This window comes from Nycticebus coucang, chromosome X, assembly GCF_027406575.1.
Source record: "Nycticebus coucang isolate mNycCou1 chromosome X, mNycCou1.pri, whole genome shotgun sequence".
Lineage (NCBI taxonomy): Eukaryota > Metazoa > Chordata > Mammalia > Primates > Lorisidae > Nycticebus > Nycticebus coucang.
In genome coordinates, this window is record NC_069804.1 from 161,618,921 (window position 1) to 161,642,714 (window position 23,794).

The 23,794-nt window shown below is 38.8% G+C and overlaps 1 protein-coding gene across 1 annotated transcript in view; it reads right to left on the minus strand.

Annotated features, from left to right (window-relative positions):
- The window catches only part of GPC3 (glypican 3), a 537,948-nt gene that overhangs the window by 194,672 nt on the left and 319,482 nt on the right, over positions 1 to 23,794 (minus strand). Inside the window, exon 4 of the mRNA XM_053579706.1 lies at positions 511 to 644. Within this exon, the coding sequence (XP_053435681.1) occupies positions 511 to 644 (134 nt within the window). The remainder of the gene's footprint in view (positions 1 to 510; positions 645 to 23,794) is intronic.

Below are 23,794 nucleotides of genomic sequence, written 5' to 3' on the forward strand. Positions count from 1 at the left end.
GTTTTGCCCTTTGATTGTTGTTTTAAGAAGTAGGAACCAGATCTCTCATTGCATCATTTTAAAGAGTATGCAAGGTGTGAATTACAGGAATGCGTGTGTGTATATGTGAATGTGCATGTGTGTACACATGAGTGTGTCTTGCCAGCTTCCTTCTGGTGAATTTAACTCTCACTCACTGTTCAGAATGCCAAAAGCTACAAAGCGAACCATGGAATTGTGAGACCAGATTGTAAACAGAAAATATTTTGCCTAATGAATAAAGGATCTTGAATAGGAAGTCCATTTCACCCTGTATTGCTGTACTGGATATTTGCAAATTGTAAAGTTGCATTTGAAGATGGCCTGTATGTAATACAGTATCTTTTTAAAACACTGACAGATGACAGAATTTAATTAATCAAGAACCCTACTCAGGTATTTGAGAAGCTTCACTCCAATGGTTTTTGACCTTAAAACACAATTGCTTATTACATGCTGAAGTTTAGGGGAAAAAATAATAAAACCTCTCACCTTCGTCGGCTGGATAAGGTTTCTTCATGTTCTACAAGAGCAACTTTTAATACCTTCTTGTCAATAAACAGATCCTCAGGATAATAAGCAGATCTATATTGGCGCTGTTGAGAATGGGCACATAACTTGCCAATCTGAAAAAAAAAGAAATGCAAAATAATTATATAATTCTTTCACAGACATGATAATAGAAACAAATGCACTCCAGTTTCTTCCCCCAATTTTTTTCTGACATGGAGTCTTACTTTGTCACCCTCCATAGAGTGCCACAGCGTCACAGCTCACAGCAAACTCAAACTCTTGGGCTCCAGCGATCCTCTTGCCACAGCCTCCCAAGTACCTGGGACTACAGGTGGCTGGTTAGTTTTTCTACTTTTAGTAGAGACTGGGTCTATCTTTGCTCGGGTGGGCCCGAAAGCTTTTTATAAAGAATAGAACCAAGCTATTACCAGAGAGGAAAAAAAATGGTGATAAGCTTTAAATGCAAAACACCATTGGTGGAAAGAATGCTGAAGTCTGGTGGAAGAAGGCCCCATTCGGAGCACAGCCTATTCAGGGATTTCCTAACATGAAACATAGCTTTTTTTCCTACGGTGAAGTGTACACTTGAGAGGACAGTCGACACAGGCCTGAGGCTACTAATACCTTCCAATGGCACCTGGTATTTATATGTAGAAAAAAAGTTTCCAAAAGAGAATTTCAAAGGTTAGGAAGAACTGGTGTGGTAGCTGGGCGATGTGAGAGGTGTGAGGAGTGAGGAGTAGCCAGCTAATAGAAGAGCGGCCTTCCACATACAGAATGCTCCAGAGTCTTATGAGTATTTTGTTATAAGGCCCAAGCTAAGGTATTCTGAAAAATGCCAGTATATTTGCTCATCTGGCTGTCCTAAAATGCCCAAGAGAAGAAGGCAAGTCAACCAATCAATAGCCAATGTCATCAGCTGTAAATTACGTATCATTGAATAAGCCCAGGACTGAAAGTTTAAAGAATATAGGCGCTCCGAGAGCCTGTCTGCCTTCCTCCCTCCCTCCTTCCTTCTTTTCTCCTCTCCTTTTTTTCCTTGCCTCTTTCCTCCCTAGCTTCTTTCTTTCTTCCTTTCCAATTCTTCTCACTCATTCATTCAAAAATATTTATCAGGTATGTCCTTCTTTTACACTCATGTCATAATTTTCTTTTAAAAATGGCATCATCTTTCTTAACTCCATTCTTACTGATTTCTTTTCTTTTTTTGGGGGGGGGGACAGAGTCTCACTTGGTCACCCTTGGTAGAGTGCTGTGGTGTCATAGCTCACAGCACCCTCAAACTCTTGGGCTCAAGTAGTCCTCTTGCCATAGCCTCCCAAGTAGCTGGGACTACAAGTGCCCGCCACCACACCCAACTATTTTTTTAGAGACAGGGTCTCGCTATGGCTCAGGCTGATCTCGAACCTGTGAGCTCAGGCAATCCACCCGCCTCGGCCTCCCAAGTGCTGGGATTACAGGCATGAGCCACCATGCCCAGCCCCTAACTGATTTCTTTGGTTAAATTATTTATAGATTGGTACTTTTTTATTTTCAAACAAAAGCATAAATAAACATGAATAGTAAGATTGTTATATGTCACTCTTGTGCTAGACACTATGCTAAATATTATTACCCCCATGTTTATAGAAAATTAAAGTTCAGAGAGATTAAGTGACTTGCCTAAGGCAGAAAGGCAGTAGATTCACTGCCTGACTTTGAACCCGTTCGTCTTACTTCGAAGAATTATGCAACATTGCCTCCCTATAAGATACTTGATTTCCACTTGCTTGTGTTCTACACTTTATGAGAGAAAAAAAGAATGCCCCATCCTCAAATACATAGCCAGCTAACATAGCCAAGGTGAACACAGAGATTGTAAACTTTGGGAAAAATATTAGAAGTATCTTACAAAGATAAGGTTGATCTTTGTCACTTGTGTACCTCCACGGAATTCAAACTTTTTATACAGTTAGGTGAATTAATTGAAGTGAATTGAAAGACTCTCCTATTATCAGGCCCAGAACACTGCTTCTACTTATAAGCCATGGGCTCTGTGAACCCAGCTTCTGGATTTGTCAAGACGGCCCTGACAACATTCATTAAGTTATCTTTCTTTCTATAAAGGCATAAATGGCATTTAGTTTGTATAGCTTTGGAAATCTTTCCATGCAAATAAATCCTTGAAATAGAAAAAAACCAAGAATCAGAATAGCATCACTTCCATTTGTGAAAGCAGCACCTATAGTTTTGATATTCAGGCTAGCAATTTCAGTAGTTCATCTTAATGGAAATGAAACAAAAGCTGAAGATACTTGAAAATATTCCATTTGGCTTTGGAATGTATGCTACTGAATTTTTTCAGATGTGCTTATGTAATGCTGTTTGACTTGGGCTAATATTAATCAAAGGAAGAATCTGCATTCTCTGAACGAGCTCTAACCGTTTGCAGTCTGGGATGGTGCGTTAGATCAATGGCTGCCTGTCTGGACTAGAGAGTTAAATTCCAATCACTTTCAAAACATACAATGCAGACACAAATAACTGAGGGCAGACTGTGCATTATTGCTGTGTATCTCTAGACATGTTTACTTATTTAACTGCAGACAAAATTTCAACAAACCTTGATTTTTGTTCTTTAAATATCTGTTTATTATTCTGTGACCGTACATCAACGTGAGGGTCTATTTCGCCAGGATAAAAGTATGCTTAGCACTTTCAGAAGCACAGGACACATTCTCTTGACCTACCTCTATTGCAAATACAGCAGCAAAATGAAATCTTTCAGCTCAGCACCCGTAGCACAGTGGTTATGGCGCCAGCCACATGCACCGAGGCTAGCAGGTTCAAACCCAGCCCAGGCCAGCTAAACAACAATGACAACTGTAACAAGAAAATAGGCCGGCGCTGTGGTGGGCACCTATAGTCCCAGCTATTTGGGAGGCTGAGGCAAGAGAATTGCTTAAGCCCAAGAGTTTGAGGTTGCTGTGAGCTGTGATGCCACAGCACCCTACCGAGGGTGACATAGTGAGACTCTGTCTCAAAAAAAAAATGAAATTTTTCACAAGATTCCAATAACTTGTCTATTTGTAACCCAGAGCTGTGAAATCTCCCTCCCCATTGAAAGTTAGGCCTTTGTATCAGTGAATACTAACTGGACCAGAGCAAGACTTAAAAGTTTTTACATGCCCTCAGACCCAACCTATTGGAAAGGGGTATAGTTGAGGCAAAAGTAGGAAAGTTAAGAACAAATGAGAATGTAGCCAGTCTGCAGTCTGACCTTTTTTTCTCCACGCTATCCAATGTGGCATTATTAAGCTGACTTTCCAAGGCTCTGTGTGGGGTAAGGGGCAAACAATGGTGCCCTGCCAATACCCTCACTCCCCACGTCTTATCAGACAGGCTGTATTTTCTTCCACAAATCTACCATGAAGCAAATTCTTCTCATATACAAAGCATTTGTCAACTATATCCCCTCCCTTTGGGCCCTTCTCCCCACATCTTTCACCTCCACACCACAGGAGCTGTAGGTGAATATTATAAGCTTATTTTGAGAAGTGAACACTAAAAGAAAACAGAATTTACAAAGAGATGCAGCATTTGCATTAAAGAAGTCCTTTCAACTTCACACTTGGGAGACCTGGATCTTATTCTTCAGCTGTACTTGCTGAAGAAATTGGCCTCCCAAGCGGCACTTTTGGATATCAGTATCCTGCCCAGGAGTTTCAGGGTCTTCAATAAGAAGTACAGCCCAATCTCCTTTCACCGACTGATGTACCTAGTCAAGGATGCACCTACCTTTAAATGTGGTTAGTTGGAATGAATTTATTGAATAGATGAGTATCTCCATCAAAAGACCTGAATTATAAAGCGTTCTTGTTTTCTCTAAACCATGATTCCTAATGGTGCTTTTAGTTATGTGCCAGACCAGTGTGGCAGGGGAAGCAATTGTGCTTCAAAGTGTCACAAATCCTGAAACATAAGGAGGCAAGGCCTCTGACCATACTCAGGCCAGCAAATCATTCTAGTGACCTTAGCACCACTCTTTTCTACCAGGCTCCAGAGCACTGTCCTTTGGTACAGATGTGGAACATACATTGGCCAGAGAATACAGATAGTGCAAAGCCCAGCAGGCTGGGCATCAAGAGACTTGGCCTATAACCCCACTGCTACCTTGCCCCCACGGTGGGATGTCATCGTGATCTGGTCCCACAGCTTCACTCCCCCTGCAACTCTTGCCTTAGACACAGGAAGAAGACCTGACGTTTGAAGTACCATATTTTATTCTAGGCTCCCTTGAAAAAACATTTGGAAATTACTTTCTGAGTGGCATATGTAGGGCAGGAAAATTTTATTTTCTTGACCCATGGCTGAGTCACAGATTAACAAGAGAAAAGCATACAAATATGTTTAATGTAAGTTTTACTTCCCACATGAGCCTTTAGAAAGGAAGGTTCAAAGAAATAGGGAAACCTGTGTACCTTCATGCTAAGTTTGATGAAGAAGTGGATAGTGGTGGAGAAGTATGATTGGACAAAGAGACAGAATCTTATGGTAATAAACTGGGGGAAACTTAGCCAGGCCTGTTTGTTCATGCTCTTTTCTGTGTCTCTGTGTCTTCAGAGAAAAGGATGTTCCTTTCCTGTGGGTATAGGGCAGGCACCTCTCACATGAGGGTATGGTATTTTGACTTAATTCAGAAGGTCAGTTTAGGTTTTATAGACTCCTTGGGGGCAGAGAGTGAGGGGGAAGGTCAAAGTGACCTTCCTGCTTCTACTGTTTTCTCAACTGCCAACGTGCCATATTTGGAGGCACTGAACCCTATCATTACCAAAGATTTTGAAATCATGCAAAGCATTTGGTCTGATGTAATTCACACCTGCACTCTATTACTGACATATCAAGAAATGCAGATACTCCGTTGGTTAAAATCAAACCATATTCATTCTCAGGCCCCCACTGGCTATTGATTCTGGGATCTCTCAAGTGACCAAAAACTCAGACTTGATCTTTCACTCTGGACTGCCAAGCAGAGAAAGAGAGCCTATTTTGTAAGCTTCTCAACAATACCAATATCTCACGTTTATAACCTAAAACCTTACTCCAGCCCAGGGCTTCCCAAATAACTTTACATCCATTCTCCATTCCCTCCCATGAGCCTTACAACAGCCCTCTGAGGTACGCAGAGCAGGTATTACACATATTAACCTCATTTTAGAGATAAGTCAAGGAATATAAGCAAGGTCACATATGTTGGTAAATGACAGAGCTGAGACTTGAATGGTGGGCTGCTGGATTCTAAAACCTGATATTTTTATTTTTAACCCCCCTGACCAATGCCAGGGATTTCTGTCACTGGAATAGACTCTGGGGCTTCCCAGTATTGGGTATGACCCAGGTCTATAGTTCCATGGACACTCTAATTATTTTCTATAATTAGAAAATAGTGATAATGATGAAAAATTCAAAAACAAACTTCAAAAAAGGGCTTAAATTGTTCAAGATAAATAGATAATTGACATTCAGTTTTTTTTTTTCCCTTGAGACAGAGTCTCACTAGGTCACCCTTGGTAGAGTGCTGTGGCATCACAGCTCACAGCAACCTCAAACTTTTGGGCTTAAGCTATTCTCTTGCCTTAGCTTCCCAAGTAGCTGGGACTACAGATGCCTGCCACAAGGCCCAGCTATTTTGTTGTTGTTGTCATTGTTGTTTAGCAGGCCCGGGCTGGGTGGGAACCCTCCAGACCTGGTGTACGTGGCTGGTGCCCTAAACCACTGAAATACGGGCACTGAACCTGACCTAGGTTTAACCTAGGTTCTAGGCAATATTCCAGTGGGAGCCCACAGTAGAATGATTTAACTCTTTGGCCTACCAGGTGAGAGCCAATTAGTAACTATACTAAAGCATGGTGTCAAGTTCTGTGGGAAAGGCAGCTCCCCCAAGTAGGTCCATCCTGTGCCTGCTGCCTGCTGGATGTCCCTGGACTCTGGCTCCTGGGTTGGCTACAAAACCTGTAATTCTTACAGATTTTTGGGTTGGCTACAAAATCTGTAATTCTTAAATTTTTTTATTCGGATGTCTGACCCCACTATATATATATATATATATATATATATAGTTTCCTCCAAAATGACAATTCCAGGTGAATCTTATTGCTGTAAAAGCACAACAAATTCAAGCCTTTAGCTGTCCTAGCCTAAAAGTCAGAATGTGTGTGTGCACATGGGCACATGTGTGCATGGAGGGTATGCTACCATATTAAAGTACATCATTAGCTCTCTACCATTCTTAACTAATTCTAATGGATCTATTTTGTTTCTTTTCTTTCTTTCTCTCTCTCTCTTTCTCCTCCCTCCCTCTCTCCTTCTTTCTTTTCTTTCTTTCTTTCTTTCATTCTCTCTCTCTCTCTCTCTCTCTCTCTCTTTCTTTCACAAAGTTTCACCTTGTTGCCCTCGGCAGAGTGCCGTGGCATCACAGCTCACAGCAATTTCAAACTCCTAGGCTTAAGCAATCCTCTTGCCTCAGCCTCCCAAATAGCTAGGACTACAGGCACGCGCCACAATGCCTGGCTATATTTTATCTGTGATAAGTGAAATGCTTTACATTTTCTATCTGAAGAAATATGCCTCTGTAGAATCATTATGCATCCAAAATATGCAACTGTACAACTATTATGTAAGACATAATAATATGCAATAATAAAATACATGTAAGACATAATAAGACTGTACAAAACATACAGCCAAAATAATGGAAAATAAAAAATACATAAATGGTGTTTAAAGATAAATGTGAGAAAGAAAGAGTGAGAGAGAGAGATTCTATATATTTTAACTTAAAGGGCCCATAAGAGAAGGGGGAAGAGGAAAAGGAAGGAGGGGATTAGAGAAAAGAGGAGAGAGAGTAGACACACAAAGAGAAAAGTTCCCATTAGTGAGTCTGCGACTCACCAAGAGCCACAGACACATCTTACTTTGCTGGACAGTTTTTAAGGGAGAAGATGGCTGTCCCACTTAATTATACGCAGAGGTCAGCACAACTCCTCCCCCAAGAGTCACATCGGAAGCCACCAAGACTCAAGGACCTCTTGAGGCCTTTTCAGTTTTATTTACTTATACAATAACTTTTCTGCAACCCAGCTGATTACTCCGGTCCCAGAGAGTGCTTTTCTGAGAAATGTTGCCAGATACTTGGTTTACATTTAGTCTTTGATCAACGATGGATTCGTCACAACCTTAAAGAATGAAAAATAAAACTTCCTCCGGGGTTATATAATTTAAATATCAACTTTGATGCCACAGTCCACTTTGAAGGAATATTACCTGTGGCATTGTTTTGGGGGTACTGAGGAGCTGAGGGTGGAGTGGGGGGGAATTCCATAGCTTCTAGTTAAAATAAAATGATGAACTTCAGTTCATTCTTTTGAATCATCTATTATATTGTTGTACAATTTAGTTTAATTAAATCTTAAAAGTTTAAAGACAAACATATACGTTGAAATTATGAGATATACAACATAAACTTTTTAATAGTGGCAACCATGCCCATTTAACAATTCTACAGGTATAATAAAAATGCTAATATATGTTAATGTTTAGTCTGTGGTTAATGTTTTGTCTTGTTAATTTCCCCAGGGCTTTTATTACTGATTTAAATCTGCCACACTACTCAACTGATTGCACTGCTTCCACAAAGTGCATGGAAGTAGCTCAAATGAATACTGATTAACAGAAATGAACAAACATTTGGCTAAGTAAACCATTCTTATATGCTCGTAATCATTACATACATTTTCTTACAATGAGATGGGCAGGGAGGGCATTTTCTACTCATTTTTCCTACAGAAAATATGCAGATGAGCATTAAATTAATTTATTACCGGTACTTCAGGAAGCACATCATTATTAATTAACTATTGATTGATCTGGATACAGAGCACAGAGGCTAATGAACAGTCCTGGTGACAATGTAAGCGTTTTTGTTTTTTTTTTTCCCCACCCCTCAGACATTTTGCCATGAATCATTATTAATTGCTTGACCATTAAGATAAAAGCTCACTAATAACCTGTAATGTATTATGAATCAAGCTATTTTAAGAAATCAAGTGCCATTATTTGAACATTTAATACAAGTCAACTCTTGAAGTAAATTGGAATCCAAAGAGGAATTAATGTCCCGCAGATCAGTCTGCTGCGAAGTTGAACTACAGTACGATATTATAGTGAAAAGAACACACAATTTGGAGTCAGTAAACCTGGGGTACAATCCCAGCTCATCCTCTTAAAATTTCAATAACTCTAGACAAGTCATTTAATTTTCATGAAACTCATTTTCCTCATCTGCAAAATGGAGATAATAACAATTCCTGTTATACCTGGCTGTTGTATGAGGATCAAACAAAACAATGCTTAAAACAGTGTTGGCTGGGCTCAGTGGCTCACACCTGTAATACTAGCACTCTGGAAGGTTTAGGTGAGAGGAACTCTTTGAAAGGTGTAAACGATGGTGCCCAGAGATGAGGCTGCCTGCAGTGGAGACTGATGTTCTTCAGGCCAGGTTTATTGAAAGGGCAGGGTGCCCCACCTGGGCAATGAAAAGATGGTGTCTGCACCCCGGGGGAAATTAGAGACCCCTTTTATATGGGGTAGGGGTTAGGCAAATTCCATACCTTGCCTGGAAAGTTAGGGTCTTTTGGCAAGAACGTCTCAGGGGGTGGGCTAGCCAGATCCTTTGTGTCTTTGTCTTAGGAGGAGAGGAGGGAGGAAGAGAAGGGATTTGTCTGTGGCTGTGTCAGGCCTTGCAATACTCTTAAACACAGAAGTTCTAGATCAGCCTAAGAGGGAGACCCCCACATCTGTACTAAAAAAAATAGAAAAATTGGGGCGGCGCCTGTGGCTCAGTCAGTAAGGCGCCGGCCCCATATACCGAGGGTGGCGGGTTCAAACCCGGCCCTGGCCAAACTGCAACCAAAAATAGCCGGGTGTTGTGGCGGGCGCCCGTAGTCCCAGCTACTTGGGAGGCTGAGGCAAGAGAATCGCTTAAGCCCAGGAGTTGGAGGTTGCTGTGAGCTGTGTGAGGCCACGGCACTCTACCGAGGGCCATAAAGTGAGACTCTGTCTCTACAAAAAAAAAAAGAAAAATTACCCAGGTGTGTTGGTAGGTGCCTACAGTTCCAGCTATTTGGGAGGCTGAGGCAGAAGGATCACTTGAACCCAGGAGTTTGAGGTTGCACTGAGCTAAGCTGATGCCACTGCACTCTAGACTGGGCAACAGAGTGAGAATCCATCTCAAAAAAAAAAAAAGCATAATGTCTTCCACATCCAGATAGAAATCCAACTCATTCATTCTGGAAGTAGAGACTATCTACCTTCTATAGACTGCTTTGCATGTCAGAATCCCAGCTCAGCTGGTCAGGAACATAGGTAGCCAGACAGAATAATATTCAGAGGAGCTCTTTAACAGGAGACTTGTGGAAGATAATAAAAGGGTTTGGTGAGACTGGGTCCCCACTCTGAAAGGGAACTCCATGTCCTGTGTCCAACAGTCACAGCCTGGTCTAATCTGGGATACCCAGGATATCTTCTTCTGTTCTTCAGAGCCTGACTTACTAGCTTAAGGTGGTACAAGGTTTTTGCCAGTTATCCTGTGTCTGTAACTTCCACGCTTGTGCCTGTGGGGCTGACTGTGATGGGAATGGGAGACAGGTTTAAAAGCCTCCTTTTCCCATTTAGGGAATCTGAGCTGAAATTAAAATCCTACATGTGGGCCTAATACTTCTGATGTAATACTAGTCCCTTCTGAGCACCAGGAGGCCATAACATAATTGTTTAATCACACATGACCAATAATGTGGGGGTTACGAGAGAACTTCATATAGTCAACAAACTCAACACTGAATTCAAATACCACTCCCTCACATCTACTCATCTTATGTCTCTCATTCCAGTGAAAAGGGATCATCGTCTACTCAGTTGCTCAGGCCAAAAGAAAGTAAAGCATTTCTGGTGCTTTCCCTCTTTCTGTCACTTCCCCACATTCAGATACTACCCTGTTTCCCCGAAAATAAGACATCCTCGGAAAATAAGACCTACTTACAGGAAAGATAAGATGTCCCCTGAAAATAAGACCTAGCGCATCTTTGGGAGCACACCTTAAAATAAGACACTGTCTTATTTTCGGGGAAACAGGGTAAGTCTTGTTTTCCATCTCTTATAAATAACTTTTCAACTTGAGCACTTTTCTTTATCCTTAGGTCTAGAATTCCATAAACTGTCTCTTAGAGAAGTGCTACTCAAACTTTCATATGTATACACATCACCTGAGACTCTGTTCACATAGATGCAGATTGAGCAGAAGTCTGAGATGAGTAACAATGCCCTAGGGCAGTGGTTCTCAAAGTGTGGCCCTAAGATAAGAAGCCTCAGCACTACTTGGGCATTTGTTAGAAATGCAAACTTTGAGGCCTGAACTTACACCTACAAACCAGAATCCCTGGGAGTGGAGCCCAGACATATGTGCTTTAACAAGCCCTCGAGGGGATTCTGATGTACAATCAAACTGGAGAACTACTGCCACATAGACCATCCTGACAGGCTCTTAATTGGTCTCTGAAGCTCCAATTTTGACCTCCAATTCATTCTTTCCAGTTCTCTGAGACATTCTCAGTAGGTTCTAAGGCCAAACTTATTTTCATAATATTAAGACTTCATTTGCCCTTTTCACTCTTATTCTCCAACAAGTATACAGAGCAATTTATAAGAGGCATCATGATGTAAAATGACATCACTGTTCTTAAATATGCTTGTGTATTCTAGAATGTTCTAAAACAGCAAGTATAGAGTACAAATACAGTAGAACCATCAGAGTTGACCATCTCCCTACATGACCATCTTTTTAAGTTGACCTAATTTTCATAGACTGGACACACACCACATGTATATATCAACCCTAGTTCCTTCTGTTGACTACCTCTGTGTGTTGACCAGCTTCTTACAGTCCCTTGGGTGGTCAGCTGACAGAGTTTCTACATGCATTTTCAGAGGTTAACTTAATTTATACTCAGAACTTTGTGCTCTTATTGGCTATTTAGGTTATACCTGCCATAATCTTTGTTACCTCATTATCGCTTAACACATTGTTATTTTGAAATATAGAAGTTTTGCATCCATGAGAAAATATACAGGGCTGGGGGTGGTGGCTCACACCTGTAATCCCAGCACTTGGGTAGGCTGAGGCAGGTGGATTGCTTGAGCTCATGAATTTGAGACCAGTCTCTAAAAAATAGCAGGGTGGGCATTGTGGCAGGCACCTGTAGTCCTAGCTACTTGGGAGGCTGACGCAAGAGGATCACTTGAGCACAACAGTTTGGAGTTGCTGTGAGCTATGATGTCATAGTACTCCATTGTGGCAACAAAGTGAGACTCTGTCTCAATATATATATTTTGTAGTCTTATTTTGCTATAATACTTCAAAATATTTTTTTTTGAAAAATCTAAGGTTTAAAATTTATCTATAACTTATTATAGATTTTATATTTTATTATACAATAAGATAAAATTTATTTGCATAAATAAATTTTTCTGATATTTAAGAATGGATGGTTAGCTTCAAAAAGGGAGATTAGAAGACTCATTAGCTTAGCCCATGTCTGTAATGTCTATGACTCATGATGCTAAAAAGGTGTGAAACTGACTTATGAGAGCATTCTCTGACTCATGGAAGAGAGGGATCTACTCTACAGGTTAAGGTTGTAATTAAGAAACAAAATTCTTTCAAAAGCTCCATTTCCCTTGACCTTACAGATACAAATAACTCATCTTATCAAGTCTGATGCAATAGAACATTTTGGAATGATATTATAGTATAAGCTAAGTTGTACAGTCATTTTGAAATCAATCATTCAGAGTTTAAAGAAAATGGAATTAAACATTTAAAGTAAATGTTACACGCTCTTTAAAAGTCAAAATTGTTTGGTAAAGCTTTTCCAAATAAAAATGAAAAAGCCAGTGAAATATCCTATAGGGTAAGTTATTGCAATAAATTAGCTGGAGAAGTACACACAATAGTGGAGGAACTAATAAACCACTCTAGAGTTGACATTGCTGGAAGAAAAGTCAGTAGAAGAAATCATGCCACTTTCCAATGATGGAGAAAGTAACTCACTGAATTAAAGATTGAGCTGCAAACAAAGACCTCTGGAGGTTTAACTCTTTTCTGCAGATTTTGTTTTGCCTGTTACTTCAAGGAAAACAACTGACAGTGTTCACAGCTGATGATAAAATTTGCACTTTCAAGCACAAATTAGAACAGAATCTACAGACATGGGGTGGAACTGCTGTTTTGCTTCTGTTCATCCAGGATTAATCATCAAAGATCTATTATATAAAAGCACCACTTTTCATGTCTGATACAATAGAACGTTTAAAATTTATCTATAACAGTGCTGAAATGTTGAAAGTGTTAAATAACATCGATAAAACTCATGGTTTCTTTTCAAACAAATGTGATGGTATTTGCCCTGATGGTGCAAAAGCTATGGTGGGTTAAACTGCTGGCACTTTATCACGAGTCAAGGTAGTGACACCAAAGTGCAATAGTAGTCATTGTAGTTTTCACTGTTAAATGCTCACATTTTTCAAAAGCCAGTTTCACTTAAGAATGTACTTGAAGAGGCAGTAAAAATTGATTTCATTAAATCTTGACCCTTGACTACATGTCCTTTAATATTATGTATAATGAAATAGAAGTATGCATAAAGTACTTCCGGTACATACTAAAGTACAATGGTCACCTAGAGGAAAAGCACACGTGAGACTGAGTTATGGCTTGACCTAAACGCTTCTTTCATGTAACACTATTTTTACTTAAAAGAAAGACGGACAAACTGTTATTCAAACTCAAGTATTTGGCAGACATTTTCTCAGAAACGAACAAAGAGAGCCTGTTATTTCAAGGAAAACAACAGACAGTGTTTATAGCCAATGACAAAATTTGCACTTTCAAGCACAAATTAGAATTTGGGAGAACTTGTTTTCTTCCACTATGAAGCTTGACACCTTCTCAATACTTAAAGGCTTTTCTGATGAGAACAGTGGTGACACTAATAAATATGATGTTTTGATGTTGTATAATGAAGTGTGTTAATATTTGGCAGATCTACATAACTCGGTAAGCCAGTATTTTTCAAAAGACCAACGCATCATGATACAATCACACAATGGCTAAGGATTCACTTAGAGTGGAAGACAGATTTAAATGCAAAAGAAAATGGAAAAGTTAATTGATACGTTTGCAGCTTCCATCTTGTAACTAACCTTTAATAGACTATTACTTGCCAACTTTTTGTGTAATATCAGAGAAAAATACCCTTCATTATCTGAAAAGGGTATTAGAACACCATTCCTTTTCCAATTATACATCTGTGTGAGGCCAAATTTTCCACAATTAAACCAGATTGAGTGAAGAAGCAGATATGAAAATCCACATGTCCACTATTAAGTCATATATTAAAGAAATTCGCAAAGATTTAAAACACTGCTATTCTTCCCACTAAAGTATTTTGTTTTGGGAAGAATAGAAAATAGATGTTTTCTAAACATCTTTCTAAAAAGATGTTTTTTTTTTTTGAGACAGAGTCTCACTTTGTCGCCCTGGGTAGAGTGCTGTGGTGTCACAGCTCACAGCAACCTCAAACTCTTGGGCTCAAGCGATTCTCTTGCCTCAGTCTCCCAAGTAGCTGGGACTACAGGTGCCCGCTGCAACACCTGGCTATTTTTATTTATTTATTTATTTGAAAAATGATGTAATCTTTATTTTTTAAAATTAAATCATAACTGTTTAAATTAATGCATTTATGGAATACAATGTGCTGATTTTATATACAATTTGGAGTGCTTACATCAAACTGGTTAACATAACCTTCACCTCACTTACTTATTTGTTGTGTTAAGACATTTATACTCTATTCGCAACAGTTTTGACATGTACCCTTGCATTGTGCACATTAGGTGAGATCCCACCAAATACTTTCCCTCCTCCCAGCCTCCCGGCTCCTCTCACTTCTCCCTCCTCTTCCCTCCTTCTTTCTGGACTATAGTTGTATTTAATCATTTGTATGAAAGTGTAGGTGATTATATATTGGTTTCGTAACAGTATTGAGTACATTGGATACTTTGTCTTCCATTCTTGAGATACTTTACTAAGAAGAATATGTTCCACCTCCATCCATGTAAACATAAAAGATGTAAAGTCTTTTTTATGGCTTTTTACGGCATAGTATTCCATAGGATACATATACCACGATTTGTTAATCCATTCATGGGTCCATGGGCATTTGGGCTGCTTTCATGACTTGGCAATTATGAATTGGGCTGCAATAAACATGCTGGTGCAAATGTCTTTGTTGTAAAATGATTTTTGGTCACCTGGGTATATACATAGTAGAGGAATTGCAGTATCGAACGGCAGGTCTACTTTTAGCTCCCTACATATTCTCCAAACTTCTTTCCAAATGTATTAGCTTGCATTCCCACCAGCAGTGCAGAAGTCTTCCCTTCTCCCTACATCCATGCCAACATCTGTAGTTTTGGGATTCTGTGATATGGGCTAATCTAATTGGAGTTAGGTGGTATCTCAAAATGGTTTTGATTTGTATTTCTCTGGTGATTAAAGATGATGACAAGGATGCCTATTGTCTCTACTGCTATTCAAAATAGTAATGGAAATCTTAGCCATCATAATCAGGCAAGATAAGGCTAGTTTTAGAGATGGGTCTTGCTCCCTTTTTTTTGTTTGTTTGTTTAGCGGGCCCTGGCTGGGTTTGAACCTGCCGCCCCTGGTGCTCAGGGCTGGTGCTCTATCCACTTAGCTATGAGTGCCCAGCTGGGTCTTACTTTTCCTCAGGCTGGTCTTGAACCCATGATGAGCTCAGGCAATATACCTACCTTGGCCTTCCAGCCTGCTGGGATTACAGGTGTGAGCCACTGCTCCCGGCTGATGACTTTATTATTATTAATTTTAAGTGAATTTGTAAGTAAATATTTTTAAATCCTCAGTTTTAATTTCTAATACAGTAAATATAATAACAATATATAACTCACATAAACAGATCTCTTTGGGCTACTCTATAGTTTTTAAAAACGTAAAAGGGTCCTAATACCATAATTTAGGCTCTACACTAATAACACCCAGTCTTAAAATAATCTGTAAAATCTACTGCATACGTTATAAATTAAGTTATTTACCATAAATATTTTTTATAAATAATAATTTATTAATTTGTCACCTACTCTGTGTTGGACAGTGTTTTAAGTGCTAGACACAGAAAAAAATAATGTCACTGCTCAGCTTACAACTCTTCAGTGGCCTACCATAGTCCTTAGAGGAAAATATGTATAACTTCACTTACAAGATCCTTGATAATCTTGTCCCTGAGCCTTGTGTCTCACTTTGCTTCTATTTTCTATGCTCAGTTCCTTCACAGCCTTATAAACCTTTATACACGGTTTACTTTCTGCCTGGAAACCATTCTATTTGATTTTTAAATCCAGTTTACATTTAACGCCTTTCCAGAAGCTTTCCCAACCCCCCAAGTCTAATTCAATTCTTTCCTATAATCTCCTACAACACTTACACTTTTTTTCACCATGGCACTTATCACACCATATTGTAATTGCTTCTTTTAGCCTCTGTGTTCCTCCATAAGGCTGTAAGCTTCATGAGGGCACAAGCCAAAGCAGTCTTGCTTATTATGGTATTCCCAATGCTTAGCAAAGTGCCTCCACTTAGTAGGTAATTAATAAATACTTTTCAATGAATGAAAAAATAACCAATGAAATACTATCCAATATATGAATTAAAATATTAATAATAGTAAATAAGCAAAAAGTACAGAGTAAGAACCTGGGAAAATTTTCTCCCCTATAAAAACAATGAGGATACTGGCAAAAATTGTCAGAACCCACTTCTTCGGAGCTCTGGAAATTAACAAAAGTCTTGCAGCAATCCAAGGAGCATTTATTCAGGAAAATGGCTAAATCTCAGTAAGAACAGTGAGCTTTGTGGTATTTTGACTTGCTTATTTCCATTCTCCCTCTCCAGCTCTGAGGTAGTCTTGAAAACTGATAACCCACATTCATGGTAAAATCCAGTAACCTGGCACACAGTGGGGGAAGCAAAATGGGGATAGCGTTCCTTCCAAGTCTCAATTCCAGGGAATTGTCATTATTTGACTGTTACCTAAAAAACCCCATTTGCAAACTTGTCTTTATTTGAACTGATGTAGAGCTCACCAACGCAAAAGCCTTTCCCCTAGAGGAATTTGTTGGACTTAATTAGAGATAATTATTGCCTTTTCAGTTGCCCATGGCAAGGTGACAATAGTTAGAACAAATAATAGGCTAACTAAAATGTTTAAAGGTAAATCTGGGGAATGAGATGTCCACAGCACATAAGGGCTACACAGGCCATTAATGAGGTTTTGGGATACACAAAAATCAAGAAACCAAATCCATGTGGAGGGAAACAAACAAAGCCCTCCCCAGCAACACCAATAAGCCAAGCGAATTGAAACTTGCACAGGTCAATCAGAAAGGACACTGTCGACTATGTTTCTTGGAAGTGAAATAATGGTCCATAATACAGACTGTCTCAAAATTTTTGTACTGACCTACATATAAAAACTCCTACATATTCCTGGGGATCTACTAGGTTGTACTCAAGCATAGGGCTGTGTGCATGCCCAAGGCTATTCTCACACTCAAGAAAGACCTGAGAAAGCCCCTATGTTCTCACTTGTGGCTGTGCAAACAGGAAGTAAAAGCTAAGGCAGAGTCATCAACTGCTAGACTGAAGGTTAAAGGTGTGCCCAATACACACACAGAAGCCCTCAACAAAGATTAAAGGACTTACTGGTTCCAGACATTTAAGGAAGTAACTGTCCAATCATTAACTGACTACCACTAATCTAACTGAACAAAGACTTCAGTAGTACTTAACAAAGAATAAGGACTTTATAAAATTGGTTCAGAAAAGTCACAAAGAACCAACAACCACCACCACAGTAATAGAAAACAACAACAAAGTGTGAGAAAAGAGGTGAATTTGATTTTCAGAGGTGCTATATTATTTATTTAAATATCTAGTTATTGACAAAAAGTGATAAGACATTCAAAGAAATAAGAAAATGTGGCCCAGACATAGTGGAAAAAAAATCAATCAACAGACATTGACTTTGAGATAGCCCAAATGTTGGACTTAATAGATAAAAAATTTTAAATTACGCTGGGCATGATGGCTCACGCTTGTAATTATAGAACTCTGGGAGGCCGAGGTAGGTGGATTGCCTGAGCTCATGAGTTGGAGACCAGCCTGAGCCAGAGTGAGACCTCGTCTCTAAAAATAGCTGGGTATTGTGGTGGGCACCTGTAGTCCCAGCTACTTGGGAGGCTGAAGCAAGACAATCGCTTGAGCCCAAGAAGTTTGAGTTAGACGCCATGGCACTCTACCACGGGTGACAAAGTGAGACTCTGTCTCCAAAAAAAAAAAAAATTAAATCATTCATTTTAAATATGTTAAAACGAAGGAAACAATATCCAAATAACTACAGGAAAATAGGATAATTATGCCTTGCCAAATACAGAATATAGACAACAACAACAATAACAAAAAAATACAAATTACTTTTAAAATGAGCCAAATAGAAATTCTGGATTTGAAAATTATAATAACTGTAATAACAAATTTATTAGTGAGGCTCAAAAGCAAATTTGAGCATGCAAAAGAAAGAATTATCAAACTTCAATATAGGTCAATTTAGGTTATCTTGTCTGAGGAAGAAAAAGAAAAAAGAATGAAGATAAATGAACAGAGCCTTAGAATCCTGTAAAACACCATGAAATGTACCAACAGACATATAGTGGAAGTCCTAGATAGAGAGATGAGAAAGAAAAAGGCAGAAATAATATTTTAAGAAATAATGACTGAAAACTTCACCAATTGGATTCAAAACATTAATCTACACATTCACAAAGCTCAATGAATTCTAAACAGGACAAACTCAGAGACTGCTATAGACCTAATATAATCAAAGCATCAAAAGACAGAATCTTAAAAGCAGCAAAAGTGACTGATTACATTTAAGGTATCCTCAGTTGATTTCTCATCAGAAAGAAAGGACACAAGAAAACAGTGAGATGATATATTGAAAAGTACTGAAAGAAAAAGACTATCACCCAAGAATTCTGTTGTCTATCAAAACCACACATTTAAAAAGGTAAAATTAAGGCATTTCCAGATAAAGAAAAACTGAGACTTTTTCACTAGAAAACATACTCCCAAAAGAAACACTAGGCAGTCTCTCATTATGAATGTAAAGATACCAGCCTATAAATTAAATCCATAAGAAGAAATAAAGAACACTAGTAAAATTTACTATATAGGTTAATATGGAAAACAGTGTAAACATATTTTTTGGTTGTAACATTTTCCCCCAACTTACATGATTTAAAACAACTACATAGACAATAATTATGGATTTGTGTTGATGAGCATATAATATATAAATATGTAACTTGTAGGACAATAACAGTACAAAGAAGGGAGATAGAATGAAGCTATATAGAAAAAAGGTTTTTGTGTGCTATTGAAATCAAGTTGGTATTAATCCAAATTATGGTGTTATAAAATGTTGGTTGTAATAATCCCTAGGGCAACACTAAGAAAATAGCTCAAAATATATATGGTAAAAAAAGATAGGGGAATAAAACCAGTGCACTAGAAAATAACTATTTAACACAAAGGAATGTAATAATGGACAAATGCAGGAACAAATAAGACATAAAACATTTAGAGAACACATCGCAAAATGACATATGTAAATCTTACCTTATTTCATTACTTATTACTTATTTAATTATAGTAGACTCTCTGTAAGTTGACCATCCTCAGGACTGTAACAAACTGGTGAACACACAGAGGTGGTCAACATAAGGAAATAAGCCTACTGTATTGATACATACATGTGGTACATGTCTGGTCTATAAAAAAAAACAAATAAATACATTAAACAAAAGAAAATTAGCTCAACCGAAAGAGGTGGTCAATGTAGGAAGGTGGCCAACTGTGGAGGTTCTACTGTATTTATTAAATTACATTAAACACAAATGGATTAAACCCTGCAATCAAAAGGCAGAGATGGGCAAAACAGATTTACAACAACATGCTGGAAATCTATACTGTCTATAAGAGACACAGATACGTATATTTTAGATTCAAAAACACAAGTAGGTTAAAAGTAAAAGGATGGAAAAAGATAAAAGATACAAACCATACCAACTATAATGAAAAGACATCTATAGTGGCCGTACTAATATCAGACAAAAAAGACTTTAAGAAAAAAATGGTTATTAGAGACAAAGACACCTTAATAATGATAAAAGTATCAATCCATCAAGAAGATATAATAATGACAAATATGGTAGAACCTCTGTGAGTTGACCAACCAATGTGTCTCTTACAGATAGCATAGACTTGTTATAAATCCATTTTGCCCATCTCTGCCTTTTGATTGCAGGGTTCGATCCTTTTATGTTTAATGTAATTTAATAAATACAGTAGAACCTCCCTAGTTGACTGCCTCCCTACATTGACCACCTCTTTTAATAAACTGGTCAACATATGGAGGTGGTCAAAGAACTAGCCCTACTATCCTGAAACATGGCACGTGTATAGTCTACGAAAATTAGATCAGCTTAAGGAGGTGGTCAATATAGGGAGGTGGTCAACTCTGGAGGTTCTACTGTATAAATGTACCTAACTACTGGGCCCAAAATACGTGAAGCAAAACTGCCAGAACTGAAAAGGAAGAAATAGATAATTAAACAATAATATTCAGAGTCTCCAGTTCCCCACTTTCAGTGATGAATAACACGAGTAGGCAGAATATCAATAAGGAAAAAGAAAATTTGAACAACACCATAACCAAGCATGTCCAACCTGTGGCCTGCAGGACTCATGTGGATTTTGTGAGGACTTCTTTTCTTATCTGTGGTGTTGGATATAATGAAAATTATGCATGGACTTTTTTTTGGTTAACAGTTGTCATTAGTATTTGTGTATTTAATGTGTGGACGAAGACATCTCTTCTTCTGATGTTGCACAAGTAATCCAAAGGTTAGACACCCTTGTATGGTGAAAAACCAACTAGATTAGACAGCCATTTATAGATCACTCCATACAACAACAGACCATATTTCTCAAGACAACTTTTCGGAAATAAAAAAGGATTATAAGGTAATACTATGAACAACTTTATACTAAAAGAGTAGGTAACTTAGGCTGGGTGTGGTGGCTCATGCCTGTAACCCTAACATGCTGGGAGGGCGAGGCAGGTGCACAGGCTGAGCTCATGAGTTTGAGACCAACCTACGCAAAAGCAAAACCTCCGTCTCTACTAAAAATAGAAAAACTGAGGCAAGAGGCTCACTTAAGTTGGCTCGGTGCTTGTAGCTCAGCAGCTAGGGCTCCAGCCACATACACTGGAGCTGCTGGGTTTAAATCCAGCTCGGGCCTGCCAAACAATGACAACTACAACCACCCCCCACCCCACCCCCCAAAATAGCCGGGCATTGTGGTGGGTGCCTATAGTCCCAGCTACGTGGGAGGCTGAGGCAAGAGAATCGCTTAAGCCCAAAAGTTTGAGGTTGCTGTGAGCTGTGATGCCATAGCACTCTACCAAGGGTGGCACAATGAGACTCTGTCTCAAAAAAAAAAAAAAAAAAAAAGAGGCTCGCTTAAGCCCAAGAGTTGCTGTGAGCTATGATGCCACAGCACTCTACCCAGGGTGACAGCTTGAGACTCTGTTTAAAAAAAAAAAAAAGTATATAACTTAGATGAAATGGACACATCCCTAGAAAGACTCAAGAGGAAATAAAAAATGAATAGGGTTATAAATAAAGTGTTTGGATTTATAATAAAAATTCTAGAACCAGAAGGCTTCATTGGTGACTTCTACCAAACATTTAAAGAAGAATTAACACTAATACTTCATAAACTCTTCCAAAAAAATAAAGGACACTTCCTAACACATTCTATGAGCCAGTATATAAAGTTATCACAAGAAAAGAAAACTATAGACGTAGTCAGGGAGTGGTGGCTCACACCTGTAATCCCAGCACTCCAGGAGGCTAAGGCATTGGAGACCAGCTTGAGCCAGAGTGAGACCCCGTCTCTAAAAATAGCTGGGTGTTGTGGTGGGTGCCTGTAGTCCAGCTACTTGGGAGGCTGAGGCAAAGGGATCACTTGAGCCCAAGAGTTTGAGGTTGCTGTGAGCTGTGACGCCACGACACTGTATCAAGGACAATAAAGCGAGGCTCTATCTCAAAAGAAAAAAAAAAAAAGAAAACCATAGACCAAATTATTTATGATAGGCTAAAAAAAATCCTCTACAGAATACTAGCAAGCCAAATCCAGTAACATATCCCTATGTCACACCACATATAAAAATTAACTCAAAATGGATAAAGACCTAAGTCCATAAAAATCTCAAACAAAGGGCGGTGCCTGTGGCTCAGTGTGTAGGGCACCGGCCCCATATGTCGAGGGTGGCGGGTTCAAACGCAGCCCCGGCCAAACTGCAATAACAACAACAAAAAATCTCAAATGAAAATATAGGTGTCAATATTTGTGACCTTGCATCTGACAAAGTTTCCTTAGATATGAAATACAAGCAACCAAAGGAAAAAATGGTGAATTAGACTTCATAAAAATTAAAGCACTTTCTTATTTGAAAGAACATTATTAAAAAATGAAAAGACAACCCACAGAATGAGAGAGCTAATATTCTCAAATCACACATCTGATAAATGCTTAACATTCTGCACATATAAAGAATTCTTATAACTAAACAACACAGTAAAATACACATTCTCTTTCTTGTTTTTCACTTATCTGATGGACCTGTACTTTATTTTTCATAGCTTGTGGCTATTCATGTGTTTGTTCCTATTCATTCTAAACACTTAAGTCTTGAGTCAGATTTAAGGCGTTGTTTCTGGGAAGCCATGGCACATGAAACAAGGGCTGGCTACCATGCAACATTAGGTACCACCCTACCAAAGCACCCCAGATCACAAAGAACAACGACATATCTGCCTCCCCAATTTACAAGAAGTTTCAACAATGCAGGATACCACCACATAGTACAATATGTCAGGGGAGCCCAATTTTGGATCTTATTTTCTCACTGCCACTAAACTCTTACAGGCTAAAGGAATACTTGATGGGTTAAAAGGGGAAAATGTTAAAGTGCAACATACATCATTTTCATACTCGATTTCTCATGCAAATAAAAATAAATCACTGTATTTAACTGGGTACCATTCCTAAAATCATATGGGAAGCCGTGTACCTGGTAGGCAGCAGCACTGTTGCAAGATTGTTCTGACTGTAACGTCAGCCAGACTGATTAGCCATAGTCCATCTAAATGAAGATATCTCTGACCCATACCTTGGGTCTCTGCTGATTAGCCTGCATTTGTAAACAGACCTCTGCTGATTGGTTTTAGCAAAAGTTATAATCAGAATTTCTCAGAAACATTTCTGAGACGAATTTTGAAAAGGGTATGATTGAAAAGAGAGAAAAAAAATCAGGTGAATTGAGCAGAGTGTGACCTCTGAATAGAAATAGCACAAAGACTCATCTTGGGCTTTTCCCTCTGTGACAGCAGCACTGCACATTTCTATTATTTCAGCCCTTCCTGCCTACAGATGTTATCTTCGCTCCCTTCTCCAATCTTTTGATCGGGTTCTTAAATGTCAATTATGGTTTCTTAGACCCAGGCCTGAGTTTTCTCTTTGCCCACTCTGTTAATGAAGTGATACCATTTTGTTGTGATCCCTTCCCAGTATTTGTACAACTCCAGCTGCCCTGTAAAACTGAGTATTACCCAACCTGGCTTCCTCTCTTGCCTCTCTTCCATGTCTCTAGACTCACAGACACATGGATACTTAAGCTCCCAGGGACTGTGATCAGTTCGGGTAATTCCTTTTTAAAGGTAGGGAATTGTGGCCCAGAAAAGGGCAGGGACTTGCACATAGTCCACTTCAGGAATTCTGCTGCAGCTGAATTTCACTCTCAGCAAACAGATTTCAGAGGCTTGCCCAAACACAATATATTCTAGATCCAAATAGAAATAATATCTACATGAGTTTCTGTTTTGTGTTGTCTGTGCTTCTTGCAACTTAAGATGTCTCAAGTGTGAATACTTAGTAGACAGCTGTTTTGTT